The 21,270-nt window shown below is 37.5% G+C and overlaps 1 protein-coding gene across 2 annotated transcripts in view; it reads left to right on the top strand.

Moving 5' to 3' along the window:
• The window catches only part of DPYD (dihydropyrimidine dehydrogenase), a 348,037-nt gene that overhangs the window by 46,255 nt on the left and 280,512 nt on the right, over positions 1-21,270 (top strand). For both annotated transcript variants that reach the window (XM_039718169.1, XM_039718162.1), the window contains exon 3: positions 10,848-10,930. In XM_039718169.1, coding sequence (XP_039574103.1) covers positions 10,926-10,930 — 5 coding nt within the window. In that variant the 5' untranslated portion in view covers positions 10,848-10,925. The remainder of the gene's footprint in view (positions 1-10,847; positions 10,931-21,270) is intronic.

Genomic DNA, 21,270 nt, shown 5'->3' with positions numbered 1-21,270 from the left:
GATTAATAAGTCCAATATGTTTCCCAGAGAGTAAAAATAATTTAAAGTAAGAGATTCAGTGTTATTTAGAAATTATTCAATCTGTCTGTTTGGAAATAGCATTTTCAAAACTAGGTTATTGCATTTTATTGAAAAAATGTGGGTGATTATACCAAGGGTGTTAGGTCAAGCACTGGTTGCACAGAGGGAGTGGGTTGTTCATATTCTCCAAGTTAAACATGATAAGCAGGGGCAGGTCTGTCCTGTGCAGTGTTCAGGGAACTAAAGGGCCTTCATCTGCAATAGCTGGAGCCATTTATAGGCTTGAATAGCATAGCAGTGTGAGGAAAATTCTGTGCCAGGGCCAGCCTGGCTGAGAGACCCATTTAATTAGCTCAGGAGCTGTCCCAAATGTCTTGAGCACTGTCTGTGGGACCTGAATTAGACTCCTCCAAATAGTCCTAAGCCAAATTCAAATCTAGGAGTCTTGCATTGCATTCTCTTCTGGTGTATCTTGGCTCTGTATGTCCCTGATTGCTTGGGAATTGCTGGGAAGCTGCTTGGCTGGTGCTTTGGGGCATGTTCGTATTGTTCACCTCAGCTTGAACGTAGCAATTTTCAAGAGACTAACAAGAAGGAGAATACTGCTGCCTGAGCTGTCTGAAGGCAAGCCAGAAGGTTTTGGGAGAAGCAAACTATTCAGACTGAGACATGAAAGCTTCCAAAGAAGTAAAAACCTTACAAAGAAGACAGTAAATGAGATACAGAACCAGAAGAGTGCATGGTGCCATAGTCAGGTACTGAGCAGTTAGTGCTCTTCTCTCTAACACAGTAAATGGAACCGAGACCTGAGGCAATATATTTATCCTGGGTGCTATTCTCAAGCTACATGTGAATAAACAAGCAGCATTACAGCAGCATTCTCTTAATGCTCTTTTGAATGCCTTGCTGAAAGATCTAGCTACACATAAGCCCTGTTCATTTCTGTGTATAGGTAAGTTATTTTTAATGTAATTTTTACAGAAAATGAATCAATCTACTTATTTTCTTAAATTTCTTTTGGAAGATTCTAAAGCTTGTTAAACATGCATGGTATCTTCAAAGAAAATTGCACTTATTTGAGCAGTTTTCCCTAATTTTTTATTATGCCTGTGTGTCTGTAAATAGATGGCACAACAGATGGTGATAACTTCATAGGATCTGCAACCATTGTAATAGCTCATACCTCTGATTTTCTGATTTTTTTTTTTGAGAGGGAAAAAGCATTTAAAGTGTTTGTAGTGTCCTACTTGATTGTTTTTTTTTGGAATTGCTTCAGTCACAACACTGAAGTATTTCACATGTTGCTGTTTTCTTCTCCTAAGCCAAGCAGGCAGAGGATGGGATTTTTCCCACTCCTTCTACTAGACAGATAATGAAATAATTATTAAACAATAATAATACTAAAAAAAATATTAAGTTCATTTGTGAACTATGGACACCATATGCAACTACCCAACAAAATGTTACCTCAGCTCTTATGTTTTTAATTGCATGTTAACTCATATGTTAACTCAGAAGTAACTGTAGGTGATGGGAGACATACCATGAGAAGATATATAAGTGAGTTGACAAATCACATATCTTCGGGAAAAAAAAAAAAACAGGCTTTAATTTCTCCTCTATAAACTCATATTAAATACTATTTAATACAAGTCTTTTAGCTGTTGTAGAGAATTAAGAACACACAATTTAGTAAGCAGTACTTGAAAGTGGTGGTGCACGTGCTTCTATAACTGGCAGTAGAAAGACACAGTCTAAGATGTGATCTGTAAGATTAGGAGACACGGACCTTGGTATGACCTCACTGTTGTGGTTTAACCCCAGGTGGCAACTGAGCACCACAGCCACAGTTCACCCCCCAGTGAGATGGGGGAGACAGTCAGAAGGGTACAAGTGAGAAAACTTCTGGCTGAGCCATAGTTTAGTAGGTAAAGCAAAAGCTGCACGTGCAAGCAAAGCAAGGAATTCATTCAGTACTTCCTGTGGCAGGCAGGTGTTCAGCCACTTCCAGGAAAGCCAGGCTCCATTGGACATAATGGGGGCTTGGGAAGACAACCACCATCACAGAATCACTGACGTTGGAAAAGACCTCCAAGCTGATCAACCCCAACATTCAGCTACATACTGCCATGCCCACTAAACCATATTGCAGAGACTAGCTACTCTGGACCTCCCTCCTTCCCCCAGCTTTGTGTGCTGAGCATGACTCCATATGGTCTGGGATATGCCTGTGGTCAGTTGGGGTCACCTGTGTGGCTGTGTTCCTGCCCAAATCTTTGTGCACTCCCAGCTTCCTCGCTTGGGGTCTTGATGCTGAGTAAGTGCTGCTCAGCAATAGCTAAAACATCCGTGTGTTATCAACACTGTTTTCAGCACAAACCCAAAACACAGCCCCAGAGCAGCTGCTATGAAGAAAATTAACTCTACCCCTCCCAAACCCAGTTATTTTTGGCAAGAATCTTATGTGAAACCATGAGAAATAGCTGAAGCAGATTAGCTTCTGCAGAACTGGTTGGGAAAAATTTTATTTATTTTTTTTAAATACTGAGGCAACAGCACAATGAAAGAAAATGTTTTGTTGTGGCTTGTCTAAAAAATACTGCTGTTTGACAATAAAATGTGCCATGTAGGAGATGAGAGGTGGCCTCCTGGGCTGAGAAAGCAAGCTTGTTATATATAATTTGCTTTTATTTCACTGCATAAGGCAGGGCCCTACTGTTTCAGGATGGTGTTTAGGCATTTAATAGTAAATGCAATTGTTTTATAACTTTCATATTTGATAATTCTTTAGCTATGCATGAAAACAAAGAGGTATCCTCTAAGTTAGTACTCTCAGATATGTGGGGTTAATTCCTTAAATTCTTGATCATTTAGGTTCTAAAAGAGAAAGGACTTTTGGGTGTGTTTTTCCTTATAGTCTTTGTTGAAGGTCAAGAACATAATCTGTTCTGTAGGAGTACAGTTCTACCTACATTTTAAAGATTCTTCCTTTTTCCCAGGTTATGAGCTCTGTAAATGTTAATTCTCAATATGAGTCTGGTCTTTACCTGCATAGTCTCATTTTATTTAATCTCAATGAGTCAAGGGAATATTTACCTAAGCAGAGTAAAGAATCCCAGGGGAAGAGTAAGCAGGGTTGAGGTATGTGAAAGTAATAGAAGAGGAAGGGAGTATAGCATCTGGGATTTTTTTTCTTAGTCATTAGTTATATTTTCACTATCAAGTAGAAATAGTATATTTAGAAATTCTGTGAAGAGCCTGTGTCTCTTTATTGAAACTTAATGCTCTTAGGGAATTAGATTGCAAATTCATGATGAGAATACCAGGCTTTCCAAGAGGAAAAAAGCAAGACTACAACCACATTAAAAAAGAAACAGTATTAAGATGAAGCTTTTGATATTCATGATGTGTATTGTTCCCTGGTACAGAACCCTGTCCCATAAAGGGAAGCAGTCTTGCAACTGTCCCTTCAATTGCAGGGGGACCAGTAGTTTGTTCCAAGTCTTCTCATTCATCTGCTGATTAAGGTTAACGTTTGTTTTGCAAAGAGAAAGAGAAATGTGGGAGGCAAAGATTTTCCTATTTGTTTTTTTCCTCCCTGAACGTTTTTTTCGGTCTGTTTAAGCTGAGTCACAAGAGAGAGGAGCATTATAAATTGTCCTGTCTAGTTAGTGGCATCACCTGTGTTCTCTGCTCCATTATTGTTTCCAGCTGTGCCTCTGGTTTCTTGCATATCTTTTGTAGATCTTTATTCTTTTGAGTTCCTTGGTCTATTATTTTTTGTGTTGCATACTTGGTTCTTTCAGAATATTTTTTTCTCACCTTGCGTGTATCACTACTATCGGATGTGTTATCCATTGCCAAAACACGTGGTGTCTGCATCTGCTCTGACAACAGCAGGTTGAATTCAAGCAAGATACCATACCCTTATGTGAGCATGAAGGCTGTGATAAATTTGCCACTTGAAATTTGTGCGTGAAACAGCATGAAAAGGAAGTTAGCAGAATGCCATCTCTGCACTGAACATCTTTCACAGCCCCCGTAAAATTGCAAACTAGAGTGTTAACTATGTTTAACAAGTAATTAACTTCTATATGATTACCTGTCTTTAAGGATTAAATGTGCCATATTTTAAACTGGGAATAGTTAAAAAGATCCAAAATTGTCTGCTTTCATTTAAGAATTTACAGTTGCCTTAACTGTAGTATTTCTGTAATAATTATTACCAAAACTCCACACTTGCAGTTTCAGAAAACAGCACGTGCATCAGTATTTCCTGGTATCAGTCCTGTATTAGCAAAATATTCCTGTTTGTGGAGAAAATGTGATACTTGTTTTTGAGTTTGCATGTGTGCTATTTTTAGTGCCTTAAATTAACATGCTGCTAAAAAAAAATCCTGAGAAAATTAACATGGTTATGCTGATAAGGCATTGATTAAAGCATCCCACAATCCTATGTAATGATTTTTCTATTGATTCTTATTTGATTACTAACACTTAGGCTAGTTTTCTGTTGGAATTCTGCTTTTTTGGATGTACTAATATCTATACTTTTCTAATAGCTTGTCTGAGCAATGTCGTGGTATCACATAATGGAAAAAATGTTATAACAAATGTTCATGTATTATGAATGGCATGCAGTCAAATGTTATGTAAATACCTGAGGGCTCAATATACTTTCCGCAGATATTAGGAATATGTATGTATTTTAATTTTTTTTCAAGGATCTATTTTTCCTTTGTGAAGAACTGGTCAGTTAGCAGTTTAAAGCTATTCTTTCCCCCTTTTTGGAAAAAGAACCCCTTGAGAATGAGTCACAGCAAGTAGGAAGGAGGAATTTAATAAACAGACATTGCAAAGATGATAATATGTTACAGATAGGATCAAATAGTCCTTTTATGTGTTTAGTTTTAAAGATTGCTCTTAAGGTAAGGCCTTCTGGCAAATGGCATCAGTTTTGTTTAGTGCTCAGTATGAAGACAGTTTCAGGAGGCTTTCTGTATGGAATACAGCTATTGGCTCTTGAATAACATTAGAATAAATGCAATATATGTAAGTCATTTCACCCTATAGCAGATGGGAACTTAAGTCATTGAGAGAAGATCAATGGAATCATTTAGCTTTTTGTGTTGTTTCAGTGTAGAAAGACAGTCTGTTCCAAATCAAGAGAGGAGTCTGCTAAGAATATTTAGGTTTCATTGAAATAAAGCACAGTTCATATCAAAAGAAGATGTGCTATTTCAAATTCATAACAACTGACTATTAGTCTGTTTTTAATATTTTTCTTTAGCATGTAATCCTGTTTAATTAGATTCTACTCTCTCTGTTGTTTCAAGATTCCATAAACTGGAGTCTTATATACCAGCTGCTAAAGCAGGAGTTACTGTCTAAATGATATTCACAATGAGTATTTGGAAGGTTTACAATTATACCCTTGCTAATAAATTGTGCTATTTCCCCCAACAGTTTTAAGTGCTAATCTTCAGAAGGCATTTTAAAATTAGTTAAAATTCTGTCAAGAGATTTACAAAAATTGTTAGCATGAAGATAATTATGTCACAGTCCTTGGACTCCATCTCTGATTGTGTGCATAAATCAGAAAATGTCAGCTGTGTTTTCCCTTAATAATTATCCTTGCAGCAATATATTACAGTTTGGATTACTATTATAGTGTTGCTTTAGGTTTATAAACCATAACTTCGTTATTTCTGAAGTTTTCTGCTGATGAAATAATTCACATTTCTGGAATAAGTGATTATTTGTGTTAACACTTCATATCTATCAGTAAGAAGATCAATGTGAAAATCAGCATTCTACACTTTTTTACACAGTCCCCTGAAAATAGTCAGCTTTTTTTTTTACTCTTTTTTAAAGGAGGTCACTTCTATAGTATGGCCAACATTTTCAAAAGCGGTAACTGATGTGGTCACCCTTGTAGCATGTGTGGAATTCGAAGTTTGAAGGACTTTTGGACCAATATTTGAGAATCTTCCTGCTGAATCTATCCCGGATGTAGGTATTTACAGTAGATTTTTTAGGTCCTCAACAGTTTTGGTAATCTCTTGTTGGAAGCTACCTCCTTAAACATAGTGAGTTAAAATATCAGAGTGAGTTAGTAAATCCTTCAGAGTCTGGACCAGGTTGTCTCATTTTAAGGACTCAAGTTTAGGTACAAATAAACTTAATAAATTAATAAATTAAATTTGTCTGCATAAACAGTAGGAAATTGACACAACATACTCTAGGAATCTTTCTCATGGATTATAAAGAAGAAAATGGGAAAAATGAATTGGTTTTAGCAATGGTAGTAATACTAAATTTGAGCTGAAGAGGCGAGAGCTGTTCTAGCTTTCAGTTGCTGAACATTCCTTATGTTTAATACTCAGGAAGTTTGACATTAAAAGTGTGAGTGTACTCAAGCTTTCTAAGAAAATGTTCTAAAACTGTGCAGGAACAATGAATTCTGAGAATTCAACAATTGTAGTACTAACCTTAAAAACCTCTTTCATAGAAGAGAGATGGTATTTCAAGGAGGGCTTTTTATTTGGCAGTGTATCAACAAGGATAAGAGATCTACTCAACTTCAGTGGTGCAGGCTGCCTTGGAATAGGTCTTACACTGTTGTCAGTAAAAAAGATTTTTATTTCTTAACTATCTCAAAATGTATTTAGAGAAATTATCTGTAATTTTGAAAGGCTTCTGTGAAGAATTTCAAGATAGATTTAAAGTAGCAGGATATGGCCTAGTGTGATTCCACTCTTGTTTTGATGCTTGGAAGATTTATGGTTGATTTCAATGGGAGTGGGGTCATATTTAGCCCTAATGTATCACCGAATGGGCAAATTTGAGTTATGGTCTTCCAGGACTGACCCTTACTCCTGTTGTGGCAGAGCTAAGGCAGCAGTGCTTTTGTCATTTAGGGACATCCTCAGTGCTGACACCAGGCAGCAGACTGCTGTGCTAGTCTCTTGGTTTCTGAGCTACTTCTGCCAGGTTCTTCATTTGAAGGCGCCAAATGAAGAGTTCCTTTTCCAATAAGTCAACAAAGAGGGCTTTTTCATCCAAGACAAAAACATAGGCAAGAAAGCTAAGCTGATGAATGTTGAGAGATGGGTTTTAAAGAGTGTGACTTCACTTTTGCCAGAATAACCTAGGTTTTTATTTAAAACCTTGAGGGTTTCTTTATTTCTGGTCTTGCTTGAGCTAGATGGTTTCTTCAACCAGAGTACTTTGGACTTGTCACTTAAAATATCTGAAAATACAGAATTGTGAGCACATAGTCTTTGCTCCCAAAGCTTGCAGTTTATTGTATTAACAGAAATAAATTGTAGCAGGGAAAAGTAATGTTTTTGTGGTTATGAGAGAAAAAGCTTTCCAACTTGTTCATTAATCTTCCTTCTTCCTCATCTTCATACACTCATTATTCATCTTTCTCATTTCTGGTTATACATTTTACCAGTCTGCTGTGTGTCATGCCACAGATAGTTGTGAATACCCAGTCCACATCTCCATTTTTAACTACCTGTCATGAAGCTTAAGCTCTCATATGATAAATAAGCCATTTATTTATATATAAAATGGAAATACTTACTTCCTGCTCTTGCTTTTTAGTACACTAAAAGAATTCCAAGTATTTATCCTAGAATCCTATAAGAAGGAGTATTCAGACTTACGTGGTTTTTTTCTGTGTAATGATATTTTGACTTATGATGACCATGTCCCTAATTGCAACTCTGTACTTATTCTTCCTCACAAACTTCTCAAGGGTGATATTTAATTTAGTGTTGTGCAGAACTATAGATCTGCCAACAGTGATAACATATAGACTGCTATATAATTATTGAATCAGAGAGTTAAAACTTCTAGACTGTATCTATATCCACAAAAAATCACTTGGCAGTGAGCCACCAAAGGCAGTTTTTTCGTTGCTTGCATTTTGATTTTTTTACTTTAGCTGCTGCTGAAAATGAAACGTGGGGCTTGAATTCCTCATTAGACTTAAAGGTATTGTGATGTATTATGGGCCAAAATACACTGTCCTATGCAATATGCTTATACATATGAATTATTTGGTAGCATGGATAATAGAAGGAGCTCAGTTTTTGCTACTGATTTAATACTTCAGAGTGTAAAACTCACCCTAGTCATGGTCTACTGAAGTTTCCTCATTTTCCAGACATATTCTTCAGAGTATTCTCATGCTTACAATTTCATTTCAAGCCTTTCTCAGAAACTGATATCCTTTCAGATGATCTACAGTATTGCATGTGAGCTGACACTGAGGCACATGAAGTGCCATCTTTGCACCTGTAGCTACACTTATATTTGGTATTTCAGACACCCTTTTCTCCTTCCTCTGAGACCATCAAGCATGTTTGCATGAGTGGAAAAGCAGTGGGTATGATCAGCAGTTGCTTACTCCCCTGTTCAGTACAAATGCAGTAATTGATGACATGGTCCTATGAGATTATTCTCCTCCATGAGTTTGATTCTGGCTCAGTTTTTAGCTCATTTTCTTCTAATGACTCTACGGTTTGCACTCCAACTACTGTACCTTGCATGAGAGCTATTTGGCTGAAAGTAGCTGGGAAAAATACTGTCCAGAAACAGTTCTCAGAAATGGTAGAAGTAAGTTCATCTTCTTGCCAAGTGAATTGGTACAGCATCTATTCTTTGAGTCGGTAATTTTTTTTTTTAAATTTTTTTTGTTTTGTTTTGTTCTGGGTTATCTGGTCATTTTTATATTGAGTGTGTAGTTGAGATGGAGTATTTTGTGTGTAAGGCTAAATGATCACAGCATTTTCTTTAGATATAGGCCACCTTTGTTGTCCTTCAGCCAATTAACACAGTATGGTCTATATAGACAAATAGCAACTGAATTTATTTCAGCATTTTCCATATGGACAGGACCAGTTATTTTAGCTTGTACAATCTTGAGACGAATTAGTTGTGTTTGATAAAAATCTGTGTGCTTTGGATTTTTACAAGCTCTGTAGCACAAAGTCAAGAATGAATTGTGTGATGCTCAGATTTTTTGAACCTGTTGTAAGGTGCTAGTGACACAAGATTGTTAAAACTTTGGTTCTTGGATCAATATTCCAAATTATGGTTCCTCTGGCTTCTATTTTCCTGGAGGATGGAAGGTTTAATTTTGCTTGCACAGGTACTTGCATCTTAGTATTGATGAATTGACAATCCTTCATTAATTAGTGTTGTTGATTTGGATTTCTTTTATGTATTTTAAATGACTGGCCTGCCTCTATGTGCTTGGAGCTGAAGGTCAGTGTATGCTGATCTGATTAATGGAATACTTCATTGTACAGCTTCCACATCTTTTGCAATCCCGTTGACTCTTCAGGTATGATTTTGCTGTGCAAAGGACAACTGATTGTAATATAAACAAACAAATCACTAACTGTGGGACGAGGCTTACTGTGACATGCATAATTTTTAAAAAGGAGAAAAAGGTGTCAAAAGATCCAAATATATTTAGCTCTGTTAATTCTTCTGCTCAGAAATGTATTGTTAAAGCATTAGAACTTTGTATTTAAAGATCTATAATCTTATCTAAAAATAATGATAGTTTAAATGTTAATTGGACAAAGTAAAATAGGTTGTTAGGTCATTTATAAGAATCTAATAATTTCCTTTTAAGTAATGCTTTTGTAGCCTCAAATTGAATGTAATTATAAAAATAAAGGATCAATGCAAATAAGAAAAAAACAATAGGTAACTCTTATTGTATTTACTATAACTAGTTTTAAGATGTGATCTTAAAAATTAATTCACTTATTAAATACTGTGAAAGCAATATGACCAAATAATAACACCCATAATTTCTTTAAAATTATGGCTACATATAGAGCCTGGCAATCCTGCCTTTGAGGTTGTTAGCAATAGGAGCTGTTCTGTTTGGAACTTGTTTCTTTAAACCCATGTGGCAAAATTATGCCTCCCAGAGGTAACTTTTGGTATTGGAGAAAGTTGTTGTGTGGAACAGGGGTAACCTAAAAGCCTCCTGTATTGATGAAGCCTCAAGAGAATATACAAATCCTGTGGAAGATGCAGATGATTAGAGAATTCTTGTTCGCTGGTATTTCAGACTCACTTTGTACAGACACAAATTGCTGCACTTCCCGGCATCTTCTGAATCAATTTTACTGTCTTTGTGGCAGCAGAAGAAAAGCATCAGTGCTCTGAAGTAATGGAACCAGTCACACATTTAGTAATCATTTACAGAATATCAAAGTTTTACTTCATTTATTGTGACGAAATTGTTGGTTTCATATTACTTTTAGAAATATTGGTGAGCTCTAATCTGGAAGAAACATTGTGGATGAGGTGTCTGTAAACAATTAAGCTTTTCAATTTCTGTTATGTTTTAAAAATTAAATAAGAATTAAACATGACTGGTTTGTTCCAACAACACTGCCTGTTTTATTGGGACAAAATTTATAAATTTAATTTTAATAATAATAAAAATGTTCATTTAGGTTTCTGTTCTCCTGTTTGTGTGCTATAGTCGCATTGTAGCCTCACACAGAGAAAAATGAAAAAAAAATTAAAGAAGAAAAAGTAAAAATTCTATAAATTTCATTATGGAAAATTTATAAGATTATTTCCATGACAACCATATAATAAGATTCATGTTTACTTTAATTCTGAGTTCTCAATGTCTTTTTAATGACTTCCATGTAATTAAAACAGAATGCATAATTTGAGGTAACATAATATAAATCAGTTTTGTTTGCGTGATGCTGAATACTGTTAATACCTGTACAATGAACTGTTTAAGAGCCTTATGTGGATATGTCCATTTGTTTCAGAACTGTGAGAAACTGGAAAATAATTTTGATGACATCAAGCACACGACTCTTAGTGAGCGAGGAGCACTTCGAGAAGCAATGAGGTAAGTCTGGGTCACCATAGCAACAGTCACAGATGTGGTAAAGAAAGAGTCATTCTTCATTATTGGGGGAACAAATGAGTTCATTGCCACCATTCAGCTCTATTCTCTAAGGTATTAATTTGTCAGTGGAGAGGCTTCCCTTGAGGCTGTACTTTGGTTTTGAAGCTGCATAAATGTTAAGCCTGACTGCACAGTAAAAAATGTAAATGTTTAATTTGTTATTTAAAATGCTTAAGGGGTGCCTTGCTTTATATTTATACTAAACTGTGAGTGAATGAAAATATTGTTCATCTAAATTCTGTAAGTGTTAAAGCAATTGTACAATGGTGTCTGAACAAACCTGTATTTGCTTTAAATTGAATTTGATTTTTATGTATGTAGTTCCTGTGTATTCTGATTTTATCACCAAAATGACGTGATTTTGGTTTTGATAATGGAATGTAAGAATTTGTCTGGTTCTTTAGATGTTGTAGAGATGTATATTTTGTTTAATATCGTCATATTGTTGCACTTAATACTTATTAGAGGAGGTTAAAATTAGTAAGAAGATTAATTTTCTGCCCTCCTTACTTGCACTGTGAGTATTTGGATACAGGACTCCAAAGTCTGCCAGATATAGTGCCTGGAAAAGGGAGTGATTACTATGCAGAAAGGTGGTAGAATTGAAGACAGGTTTTCTAAAGTAACTCACCAAATAATCAGGAAGATGTCACTTACACTATTATCTGTGAATCAGAAAATTATATAAGCTTCACTTTTAAAGGTTTTCAAATTGGATAGTAAAATGCAATGATGCAAACATAGTGCTTCATCTCATTTGCTTGATGTCAGAGTAACTTCTTACACTTGAACCAGTGCAGTAAAAAGTAAAAAACAACAATACCCTTAAGAATCTACTTGAAAAAATAAATACACCTATTTGCTTTGACTATGTCCGTTATCCATTTAAATTTATGGATGTGTGTGAATGACTTGATTTGCATGAATTACGTTAACGATGTCATCTCATGTACGCTGACTGTTTGAAAAGGTATTCTTACCTACAAGTATTCTGAACATTTCAACTACCACTGCTGCAAATAACTGTAAAAATAATGGCATTCACCTTTCTAATGGTGATTTTTGCTTTGTGCTTGTGTTACTTCATATGTTTTCTCCCAGTGTGGTCGGTCATCTGTGTATGTAAGTCTCGCATCTAGTGTCAGTAAATGGAAAGTGATTTAAAGTAAAGGTTTGGGGAATTTTTGCAAATGAAGCTACTTTTAGTATTTCCAACAAATTGGATTTCAAGTTGCTGCTGTCCTGTAACAGTGTTCAGGTTTGTGACGTTTTTCAATACATGACTCAGCAGGGATAATATTTTAAAAACTTGGGAGCTGACAGCTCTTCAGTGATCAACATTGATTAGCAAGGGGAGCTTTGGCATTTCAAAGGTCATGTTTCTGTTACAAAGCCTGTTTAGAAGATTCTTGTGATTCTTTGCTGTGCAAAAGCACTTTACTATCTCATAAATTTGTATCCTGGCTATTTCTGCTGGTGTACAAGCCATTCTAAAAAAATAGTTATTGATTGTGAAGATGGACAGGTATTGTGAAGTGCTGGAATTCTCTTAATTGCAGTCAGTATTGTATGGTGGTTGTTTCCTTAGTTGCTTTTTTATTTTGAGATAAAGAAAATATCTGGCTTACTAAATTTATACTGTTGTGTGTTTTTGTAGCATACTTGAGTGCCACATGAAAGATGCAAAATGTTAATTTAGAGAGGTATCTGCATGTAGGTGTACATATTTTTCTAAATGTGTGTAAAAGACACTTGTTATAGGTTGTATGGTTCTTTCAAGTGCTGTGTAGCCACCTCATTTACTGAGTGGCTGCATTTTTCTGTTTGGATCCCGAGATTATCTGTACATGTGTAATTCAGAGGGTACATTTTTAAAGATTCAAGTTCGCTTCTCCTTTCCGTGATAAGAGCGGACATTGGACCAGGCATGGGAGGACATAGATTTGCTGACCTCAGTATGATGAGGTACCTGCTTTCTTTGGGTAAGGGAAGCTTGTGGAGAGGGTTGCACATTACACAAAAGCACTAAAATCATGTGGGCATGAAAGCAACAGCAAAAAAAAAAATCCTAGCTGGATAGCTAAGTGGATATATGTGGATCTCAGATGAGCCTTAAGTTGAGTGGGCAGTCTGCCCAAATCCTCTCTGATTTCCCAGAGTGGTACTACTGGTCTGCCAGATGAGAAAGACAATGAACACTTTTTCCCAGTGCTCCTGTTTGGAACGAGACCTTCCATTTTAACTTCATCTTTGAGAAAAATGGCCAATTTAATATGGGTTTCAGTACGCTTCTAGTCTATGAGTATCACTGTGATCTGCATAAACAAACACTAATATCCAAGAAGGGTCTTGTTCTGTTTCCAGCTCTTCAGTATTCAAATTGAGGACTATATGAAAATTATCTTTCTTGTTTATGTATGTAGACGTATACAAAATAAACTTTCTGAAGGGTTTTGAAATTATCACAAAGCCTACGAACTTTCTCTACTTCTACTTTACGCTTATTTTAGATTTTGAATGAGATAATGAGCTGATAGTAGTTTGCCATTGTTCATTATATAAAGAGTGGTAGTCTAAGAATTTGATTTACTTATGATTGCACATAAAATCCATAAACCATTCAATTCAGTTAATGTTTTGCTTATTTTGTTAATGTACTCCAAATGTTTTATTTATTACTATATTTTAATGCAGCTGCAAAGCTGAAGTAAACAATAAAAATCCATTAGTTTTTTGAATTGGAGCTTATAAATGGACAGACTATTGCTTGCTTACCTTGAATGTGTATATGATAAATTAATTGGGTATTTTATGTAGTAACTTGGCAGAAAAATGTAGCTATATACTTATAATGTCAGGATGCATAAGTAAGAGCATGGTTATTTCGTTAAACAAAGCTCAATTTGTTTTTAATATATAATCACTGGGAAAAATCTGGATCCAAATAATCAGTAAAGCTTCATCTAGAATTTTAAAGGAGCTTTTAGACTGGGTTTTTTTGCTACAAGGAGGTAAGTATTTGAGGAGCAGGAAGTAGTGTAGCTGGGTGCTGACACTGGGAGTCTTTTCATAGGTGGTGAAACTGGAATGGGAACTGCTACAGTAGGCATTTCTCTGGGAAAGTAGGGTAGAGTAGCCTTGAGGAGTCCTAAAATTAAGCAAACAATAATGATACCCCTGCCCCCTCAAATTGTGAGGTAACTTTAGGGACAAGTGTGGCAGAAATCCAAACTCAGTTATTAATATCAAATTAGATATTAATAATAAATTACTAAGGTAAGGTTTAGTGAGTTACTGGGTTTAAAAAGGACAAATTTCAAAAAGCAGCAGACATCAGCGGGCAGGAATTCTTTTTCCTGCTGAATCTGCTCAGTCTGTGTGCAGGCATTCATTGTTGTCATCAAGAGAGAGAATCAGAATTGATGAAGTTGGGAGGTTGAAGATGATCTAAATGTGTGGTCTCTGTGTTTCACTGACTGCATACCAGCACAATATTTTTGAGCATGCGTCCCCCATATTTGTATGTTTATACATGTATTGCCACTATAGGAATGTTTCTAATTTAAAAAAAAAAAAAATTATTAATTGCACAGAGAATATTTCTTCCCACATTGGCGTGGCTTGTCTTCTGCATACTCTGCTTTGGAGATCATTGATCTGGACCTCTTTCTGGCGCAGAGCAGGATCAAGTAGAGCAGGTTGCTCAGGGCCGTGTCCGATAATGCTTTTTACATCTTCCAGGATGGATGTTTCATAGACTGTCTAGGCAAACATCCTCACATCAAACAGCAGCAAAACTCAAACAAAAAAGCTGCCAACACCCTACCCTGCCTTTTCTTTTTTTTTTTTTTTAAAAGAAATAAAAAAACCAAACAGAATTCCACTCCAGCTTGTGCCTGTTGTTTCTTGCCCTTTTTTTCTGGGAACTGCTAAGAACAATCTGGCTCTGTTGTCTTTATTTCCTCCCATCAGGTATTTATATATTTTGATAAGATTGCCCCCTGAGCTTTCTCTGTTCAAGGCTGTGTCCCCAGGTCTGTCAGCCTCTCCTTGTATGACAGACACTCCAGTCCCTTAACACTTCAGTGCCCCTTTGCTGTGCTCCCTCCTGTACATCCCTGTTTCCCTTGGCGTGGGGGACCCAGCACAGGACACACTACTCCAGTACTGGGCAGCAGAGAAGACTCTCCACTCTCAACCTACAGGTAGTGCTGTACTTGACACAGCCCCGGGTGCTGCTGGCCTTTGCTGCAAGGACTGTCTCATGGTTCATCTTGTCCCTCAGGACACCCAGGGCCTTTCCTGCTAAGCTGATTTCCAGCTGTTGTTTGCAGCCTGTGTTGGTGCCTGGGGTTGTTCGTCCCCTGGGGCAGGATTTCATAGTGGCATTCTTTCTTTGTTTGTTTGTTGGTTTTTGTATGTTTTTTAATGTGGTTTCTGCAGGCTTGTTCCTCCAGCCTGTCAGCAGCAGCCCAACCCTTTGGAGTGTCACCACTCAGTAGGTGGCAGATTGGTTTTGAACGCTGGATATATGTTACTTTGTGTTCTAGACCCGTGTCTAGTGTACATTTCATGAGCCTGGTGTCAGACGAATTAAGCTGCAGCATTTCAAACCAAACTTTTTTCGAATCCAGTGTTGCAATTCCTTACTTACCAACTGAGTTGATAAGCCACAATGGTGGGTTAAGGCAGTGAGCAATCAGCGAGGCTGGAGACTTGTTAATACGTAAATGGGTCCTACTCGTAGGTGGATATGGAGATGGTCTCTCTTGTGAATGCTGAGTATGTGTGAAAGCTTTGCAAGTCAAAATTACAGTTAAGTATTTTTGTGTAGTCTTCTTGTTATTAAAGGAAAATTTAAACATATTTATTTGTACTTTGAAATGGGAAAGTTTGCTTATCTGTTTAAATCAGTATAAAAGATACCAAAGTTCATTTTGAATTTTCTTTTTCATTCATGTATTTGCATATGGTTTTAGATAATATGAACAAGGGAGTGAAGCTTCAACTGTGATTTCCAGTTTGCTAGAAACAGTTTCTGTTAATGATGATATTCACTGTTGTCTTGACAACTGCAAGCTGGGGTTAGTAATAATCAGGCTTCTTTTAATATGGTCTAGACTCTCAGATGTATTTGACAAATAGTTTCTATGACTGGGCAAAACCCAAGAAAATTGCAGTGTAAGAAGTTCCAAGGTTTCACAAGTATTCATTAGCTTGCATAGTAAAAGCTGGAAATTTAAACATGTAAACAAAACAGGTCTGCAGTGCAAACTACAAAACACGTAGTAACCAATTTGTTAGGGCTCTGGCCTGAGATCTGGCAAATCTGGGTTCGTATTTGGGTTCTGAGTCAGGCAACTTAGTTTTCCCATTTTAAAAAACATCATAGAGCTCTAAAGTTAGAGAAACACAGACATGAAGTATAAGGAATGAGGACAATGAAAATGTCATGTTAAATGTGTTTTTGCTTTCCTGTATTGTTCTTAAACTGTTCTGCAAGATAGGAGCAATTTCAGGTAAATTGAAAGGGAAGGTGAATTAAGAGCAGTAAAGGCTTCTGGGTTTCCTGGTCCAGGTCCCAAAGATTGTTCAAATAAATCCTTCTGGGGAGGTAGAAGCTTTTGAAGTGAATTCCAGTATTCCAAAGTTCTGTACTAAAGTAAAGCCTTTAATACTTTACAGCATTCTCCTGGAGAAGCTGACAGCCCACGACTTGGACATGTGCACCCTTTGCTGGGTTAAGATCTGGCTGGACAGCCAGGCCCAGAGTGTTTGGGAATGCTGCTGCATCCATTAGGCAGCCGGGCCCCAGTGGTGTCCCCAGGGGCCAGTACTGGGCCTGGTCCTGTTTATTGTCTTTATAGGTGGTCTGGTAAAGCAGATAAAGTGTACCCCCAGTAAGATTGCAAAAGACTCCCAGGTTGGATGGGAGCGTTGGTGTGCTGCAGAACAGGAGGGCTCTGCAGAGGGATCTGGCCAGGCTGGATGCATGAGCTGAGGCCAGTGGCATAAGGTTCAATATGGTGGAGTGCAGGATCCTGCGCATGGGTTGCAACAGCCCCAGCAGCGCTGCTGGCTGGGGAAGAGGGAAGAGTGTCTGGAAAACTGCACAGTGGAAAAGGACCTGGGTGCTGGTTGACAGCTGCTGAACATGAGCCAGCTGTGGCCAGGATGGCCCGTGTCAGGAATAGTGTGGCCAGCAGGAGCAGGGCAGGGATTGTGCCCCTGTGCTGGGCACTGGTGAGGCCACACTCGAGAGCTGTGCCTGCTGTGGGCCATCACCTCAGGGAACACCCTGAGGGGCTGGAGCCAGTCCAGAAGGGCAGCGGGCTGGGGAAGGGGCTGGAGAGCGAGTGCTGTGAGGAGTGGCTGAGGGAGCTGGGGTTCAGTCTAGAGAGGAGAATTCTCAGGGGAGAATTTGCCATTCTCTACAACTGCCTGCAAGGAGGGTTTAGCAAGATGTGGGTTGGCCTCTTTTCCCAGGCAAACAGAGATAGCACAAGAGGGCATGGCCTCAAGCTGTGCCAGGGAAGGTTCAGGTTGGACATCAGGAGGAATTTTTTCACTGAAAGCATTGGAATTTTTTCACTGTTAAGCATTGGAACAGGCTGCTCAGGGAGGTGGTGGAGTCATTGTCCCTGGAAGTGTTTAAGAAACAACTGGATGTGGCACTTAGTGCTGTGCTTTAGTTGACAAGGTGGTGTTTGGTCAAAGGTTGGTCTCAATGATCTCAGGGATGTTTCCTAAACTTAATGATGCTGTGAAAGTAGCCCCTAGCCTTGTGTTAGTGTGTTTATTTGGGACTGAGGGAGCAAGTCCAAGTTTCTCTTCTAACTTCTATATTTACATTTGTCACTAGTGCAACGACTTGAATGCTGCTTAGAGCGTGCTTTTTGGGGAAAAGCAAGTGACTGCTTCTTATTATTTAACAAAAATGTTATGCTGCTTCCAAATTGCAACAACACTTTGCATCTTGGGTGACCAGCTCATGTTCCTCTGATATATCTATCTCAGCACCAAGAAACAAATACCCTCTGCCACAGAGGACATATTAATTAGGTAAGCCACTGATTGGATTATTGATTTAGACCCTTATTTAGACTGCATTTGGCTTAGAGATATTTCCTAAAAAAATTAGCTGCAGAAGTGTTCTCAGAGTGAAAACCAAAAATCCTGTAAAACTGTGGAGTTGAGGGAATGTTTAACTTGCTCCCCTTGGAATTTATTTTCTGTATATGCATCTTCACAAGTTTATAAATTTGCCATATTATTAATAGCATGTGGTGATGAGATGCTGCAAAATGCTGGTGTTTCTAGTTGTGTTTGGTGTTGCACAGAAATGCATGCAGAATGTTAAAGCACTTGAGAACTTTTAATAGTACTTCCATTATGAAAACCCATGTGGCTAATATGAGTTGAATTTTGAGTGCCATTTTGAAATCAGAACTTCACTATCATTCTTAGTTTACATTACAGATCAAACAGATTGCCAACATCACTTGCACTGACGAAGCATTAGCCATATGCCTTCGCAGTGCAAGGCTGCCCTGGATAAGGAGAGCTATGACTAACCAAGCTGCTTATGTGCTAGAAGCTGTTTAGTGGTATTAACAAGGCACTGTTAAGCTGTGCCCATGCAGTTTTACCATGCTCTTTGTTGGCTGACTTCTGAGTCGCCCACTAGCCACCCTTTGAGAACCTGGGATGAATTGCTCAGATCTGGCCACAATGGAATAATTTCTGTCTATAGACAGATGTTGTAGAGCTGTAACAACAAGTATATATAGGAACCCATGACATTAATGTAATTATTTTTGTGATAATTATTAGAACTTGCATGGTCTTTGTAATTTCTATGAAGAATTACTCATGATAATGCTTAACTTCTGCATTAAATAATGTAACTGCATTGCCTTATATATACTTTTCAAGTATAAATCAAGAAAACTATAAAGTACCTTGTTTTGTGCCTGATTGTGATATTGTTCTATTGCATTACCCAGAAATTTTAAAACTGAATGAATTTCCAGGTTTGTCAGCTGATTGTTGCCCATCCTTTGTTCAAAGTATTGTATTTAATTTCTTATTTTTAATTTATGAGTTATATATTTTTTTTGTCCAGTGATAGGCTGGTTTATTTAGATGTTACAGCGGAGGACATTAAGATAAGTTAGATTGTTTTCCTTTGAATGTTCCTTTAGTCACCTATCCAGGATAAACTGACAAATACAACTTTAACTGATGATGTTTCTGAATGGAAAATATGAAAGGATATTGATTTTTTTTTTTGCTACTCCAATTGGCAATGTAGATTTGCAGTTACTTTACATCAGAGGTTTGAATTATGCCTTGTAGTGTATATAGCCTGTAGATAGGTATAGAACAAAAGCATTGTGAGCAAAATAAATAATATTTACAGGTTTGGAAACTGCATTATAATTGCTACTTTTGTTGATATACTGAAATATGCTTTAGGAAGCTTCTTACATGAACATTTTTGATACAATCTTGTAAGTTTCTCATATGCTCTTTTATATGTATTACCATGACCCAAATATGCTTTGGGTCTGTTCTGAGTATGGTAAATACAATGTTTCTGAATTTGTATGTAGTATTCCCAAGAAATATTTCAGAGAGGAGAGGAAAAAAACAACTACTTTGTGTCACTTTCACTGAGAAGAGCCTAGTTTTGGTTTTGGACCATTTAGTTTTATGATTTAAAGAAAAGAATTGGATAACAGTCAAAATTTGGTTTTTAACAAACTGCAGGAGATGTTTTCTGATGTTGGTGGTGAAAGAGATTTTGAAAACCACTGTGACAGATGGTTTACCACAAAGACTCCAAAGGTGGCATGCAGGGGGTGCAGCGTCGTACCTTTCAGTGACTAACAGCCACTTGTGCCAACAGAGTAGAAAATTACACTACAGAATTTGGAGTTCACTCCATGGGTTCCCTCTTTGATGTTTTTTAAAATGCAAAGTTTGAAAATATTTCTGAAATGTGTTCTTTGCTGCCATTAGCATTCAGGAAAATGTGTTCTGAATTGCCAGAGAGACAATGTATACAATATGGACTACCAACCTCTACACTTCAAAAAAGGTTTTGGTTCGTGAAATATAAATTAAAAAAAAAAGTATAGATATGAGTGAAGAAAATTTTGCTATGAACCATGGCTTTTTGTAGATTATTGATGCTTGATTTTATGTTGCAGGGCTTTGGATGGTTTAGGTAGAAGGTTGCATTTTACCATTTTAAATCATAATGAAATCTGGGGATGTATACAGAAGCTGAGTGTGTTGCAGCTTTGGCAAAGAAGTCAGATGTTTTAGTGGAAGATGTTGAAGCTCATGCTGTTTTATTTAGAAGTCATTAGTTTAATCTGTAGCCAGCCTACTGAGAGTACCACATTCCACATGTATTTAACAAAGGCCATTTCCTGCAGTTTTGTCTGCAGTCAGAATCCGGTCTGTCTTTACAAGTGCTGTTTTACATATATCTGCACTGATTTCTTTTCAGACATTTACTGTAGTTCTCAAAAACCTAAAAAAGTGTAATCTTTTTTCTTCCTCTGTGTTGTCCTTGGACTTCCTGTTGCAATGGATGTTTTTGAGTACATTTTCTTTGGAGTTCAGGACACAAAGCAAAGCTAAGGGTTTGAGGAAAAAATACAATCTTCATTGAAAATTGCATTATTAGGTAGCATGTCCTTCCATTATATGTTCATTGTTGCCAGGTAGTCATTATCTTTTCTGATTATGGTAGTGTGCTGATTTGGGTGGGATACAGTTAGCTTTCTTCACAGTAGCTGCTCTGGGGCTGTGTTTTGCATTTGTGCTGAAAACAGTATTGATAACACGGGGATGTTTTAGCTATTGTTGAGCAGCACTTGCACAGAGTCAAGGCCTTTCCTGTTCCTCACCCTACCCCCCGCAAGAAGGCCAAGAGTGCACAAGGAATTGGGAGGGGACACAGCCAGGACAGCTGACCCCAACTGACCCCAGGGATATCCCAGACAGGTGTGGAGGTATGAGAAGAAGAAGGGTGGGGTAGACATTCAGAGTTATGGTCTTTCGTCTCTTCCCAAGACCCTAGACTGCCAGTGTAACATAGTGAATGCATTCCTGATTTTGCTTTGCTTGCATATGCAGCTTTTGCTTTACTAACTAAGCTGATTTTGTCTCAGCCCAAGAGGTTTCACTTTTGTCATTCCAGTTTGCTTCCTTATTCCATCAGGAGTGTGTGAATGAGTGGCTTGGTGAGGCTTAGTTGCTGGCTG

The sequence above is a fragment of the Passer montanus genome, unplaced genomic scaffold (assembly GCF_014805655.1).
Source record: "Passer montanus isolate IOZ18808 unplaced genomic scaffold, ASM1480565v1 scaffold103, whole genome shotgun sequence".
NCBI classification, from domain to species: domain Eukaryota; kingdom Metazoa; phylum Chordata; class Aves; order Passeriformes; family Passeridae; genus Passer; species Passer montanus.
This window is presented reverse-complemented; position numbering and strand designations above follow the sequence as displayed.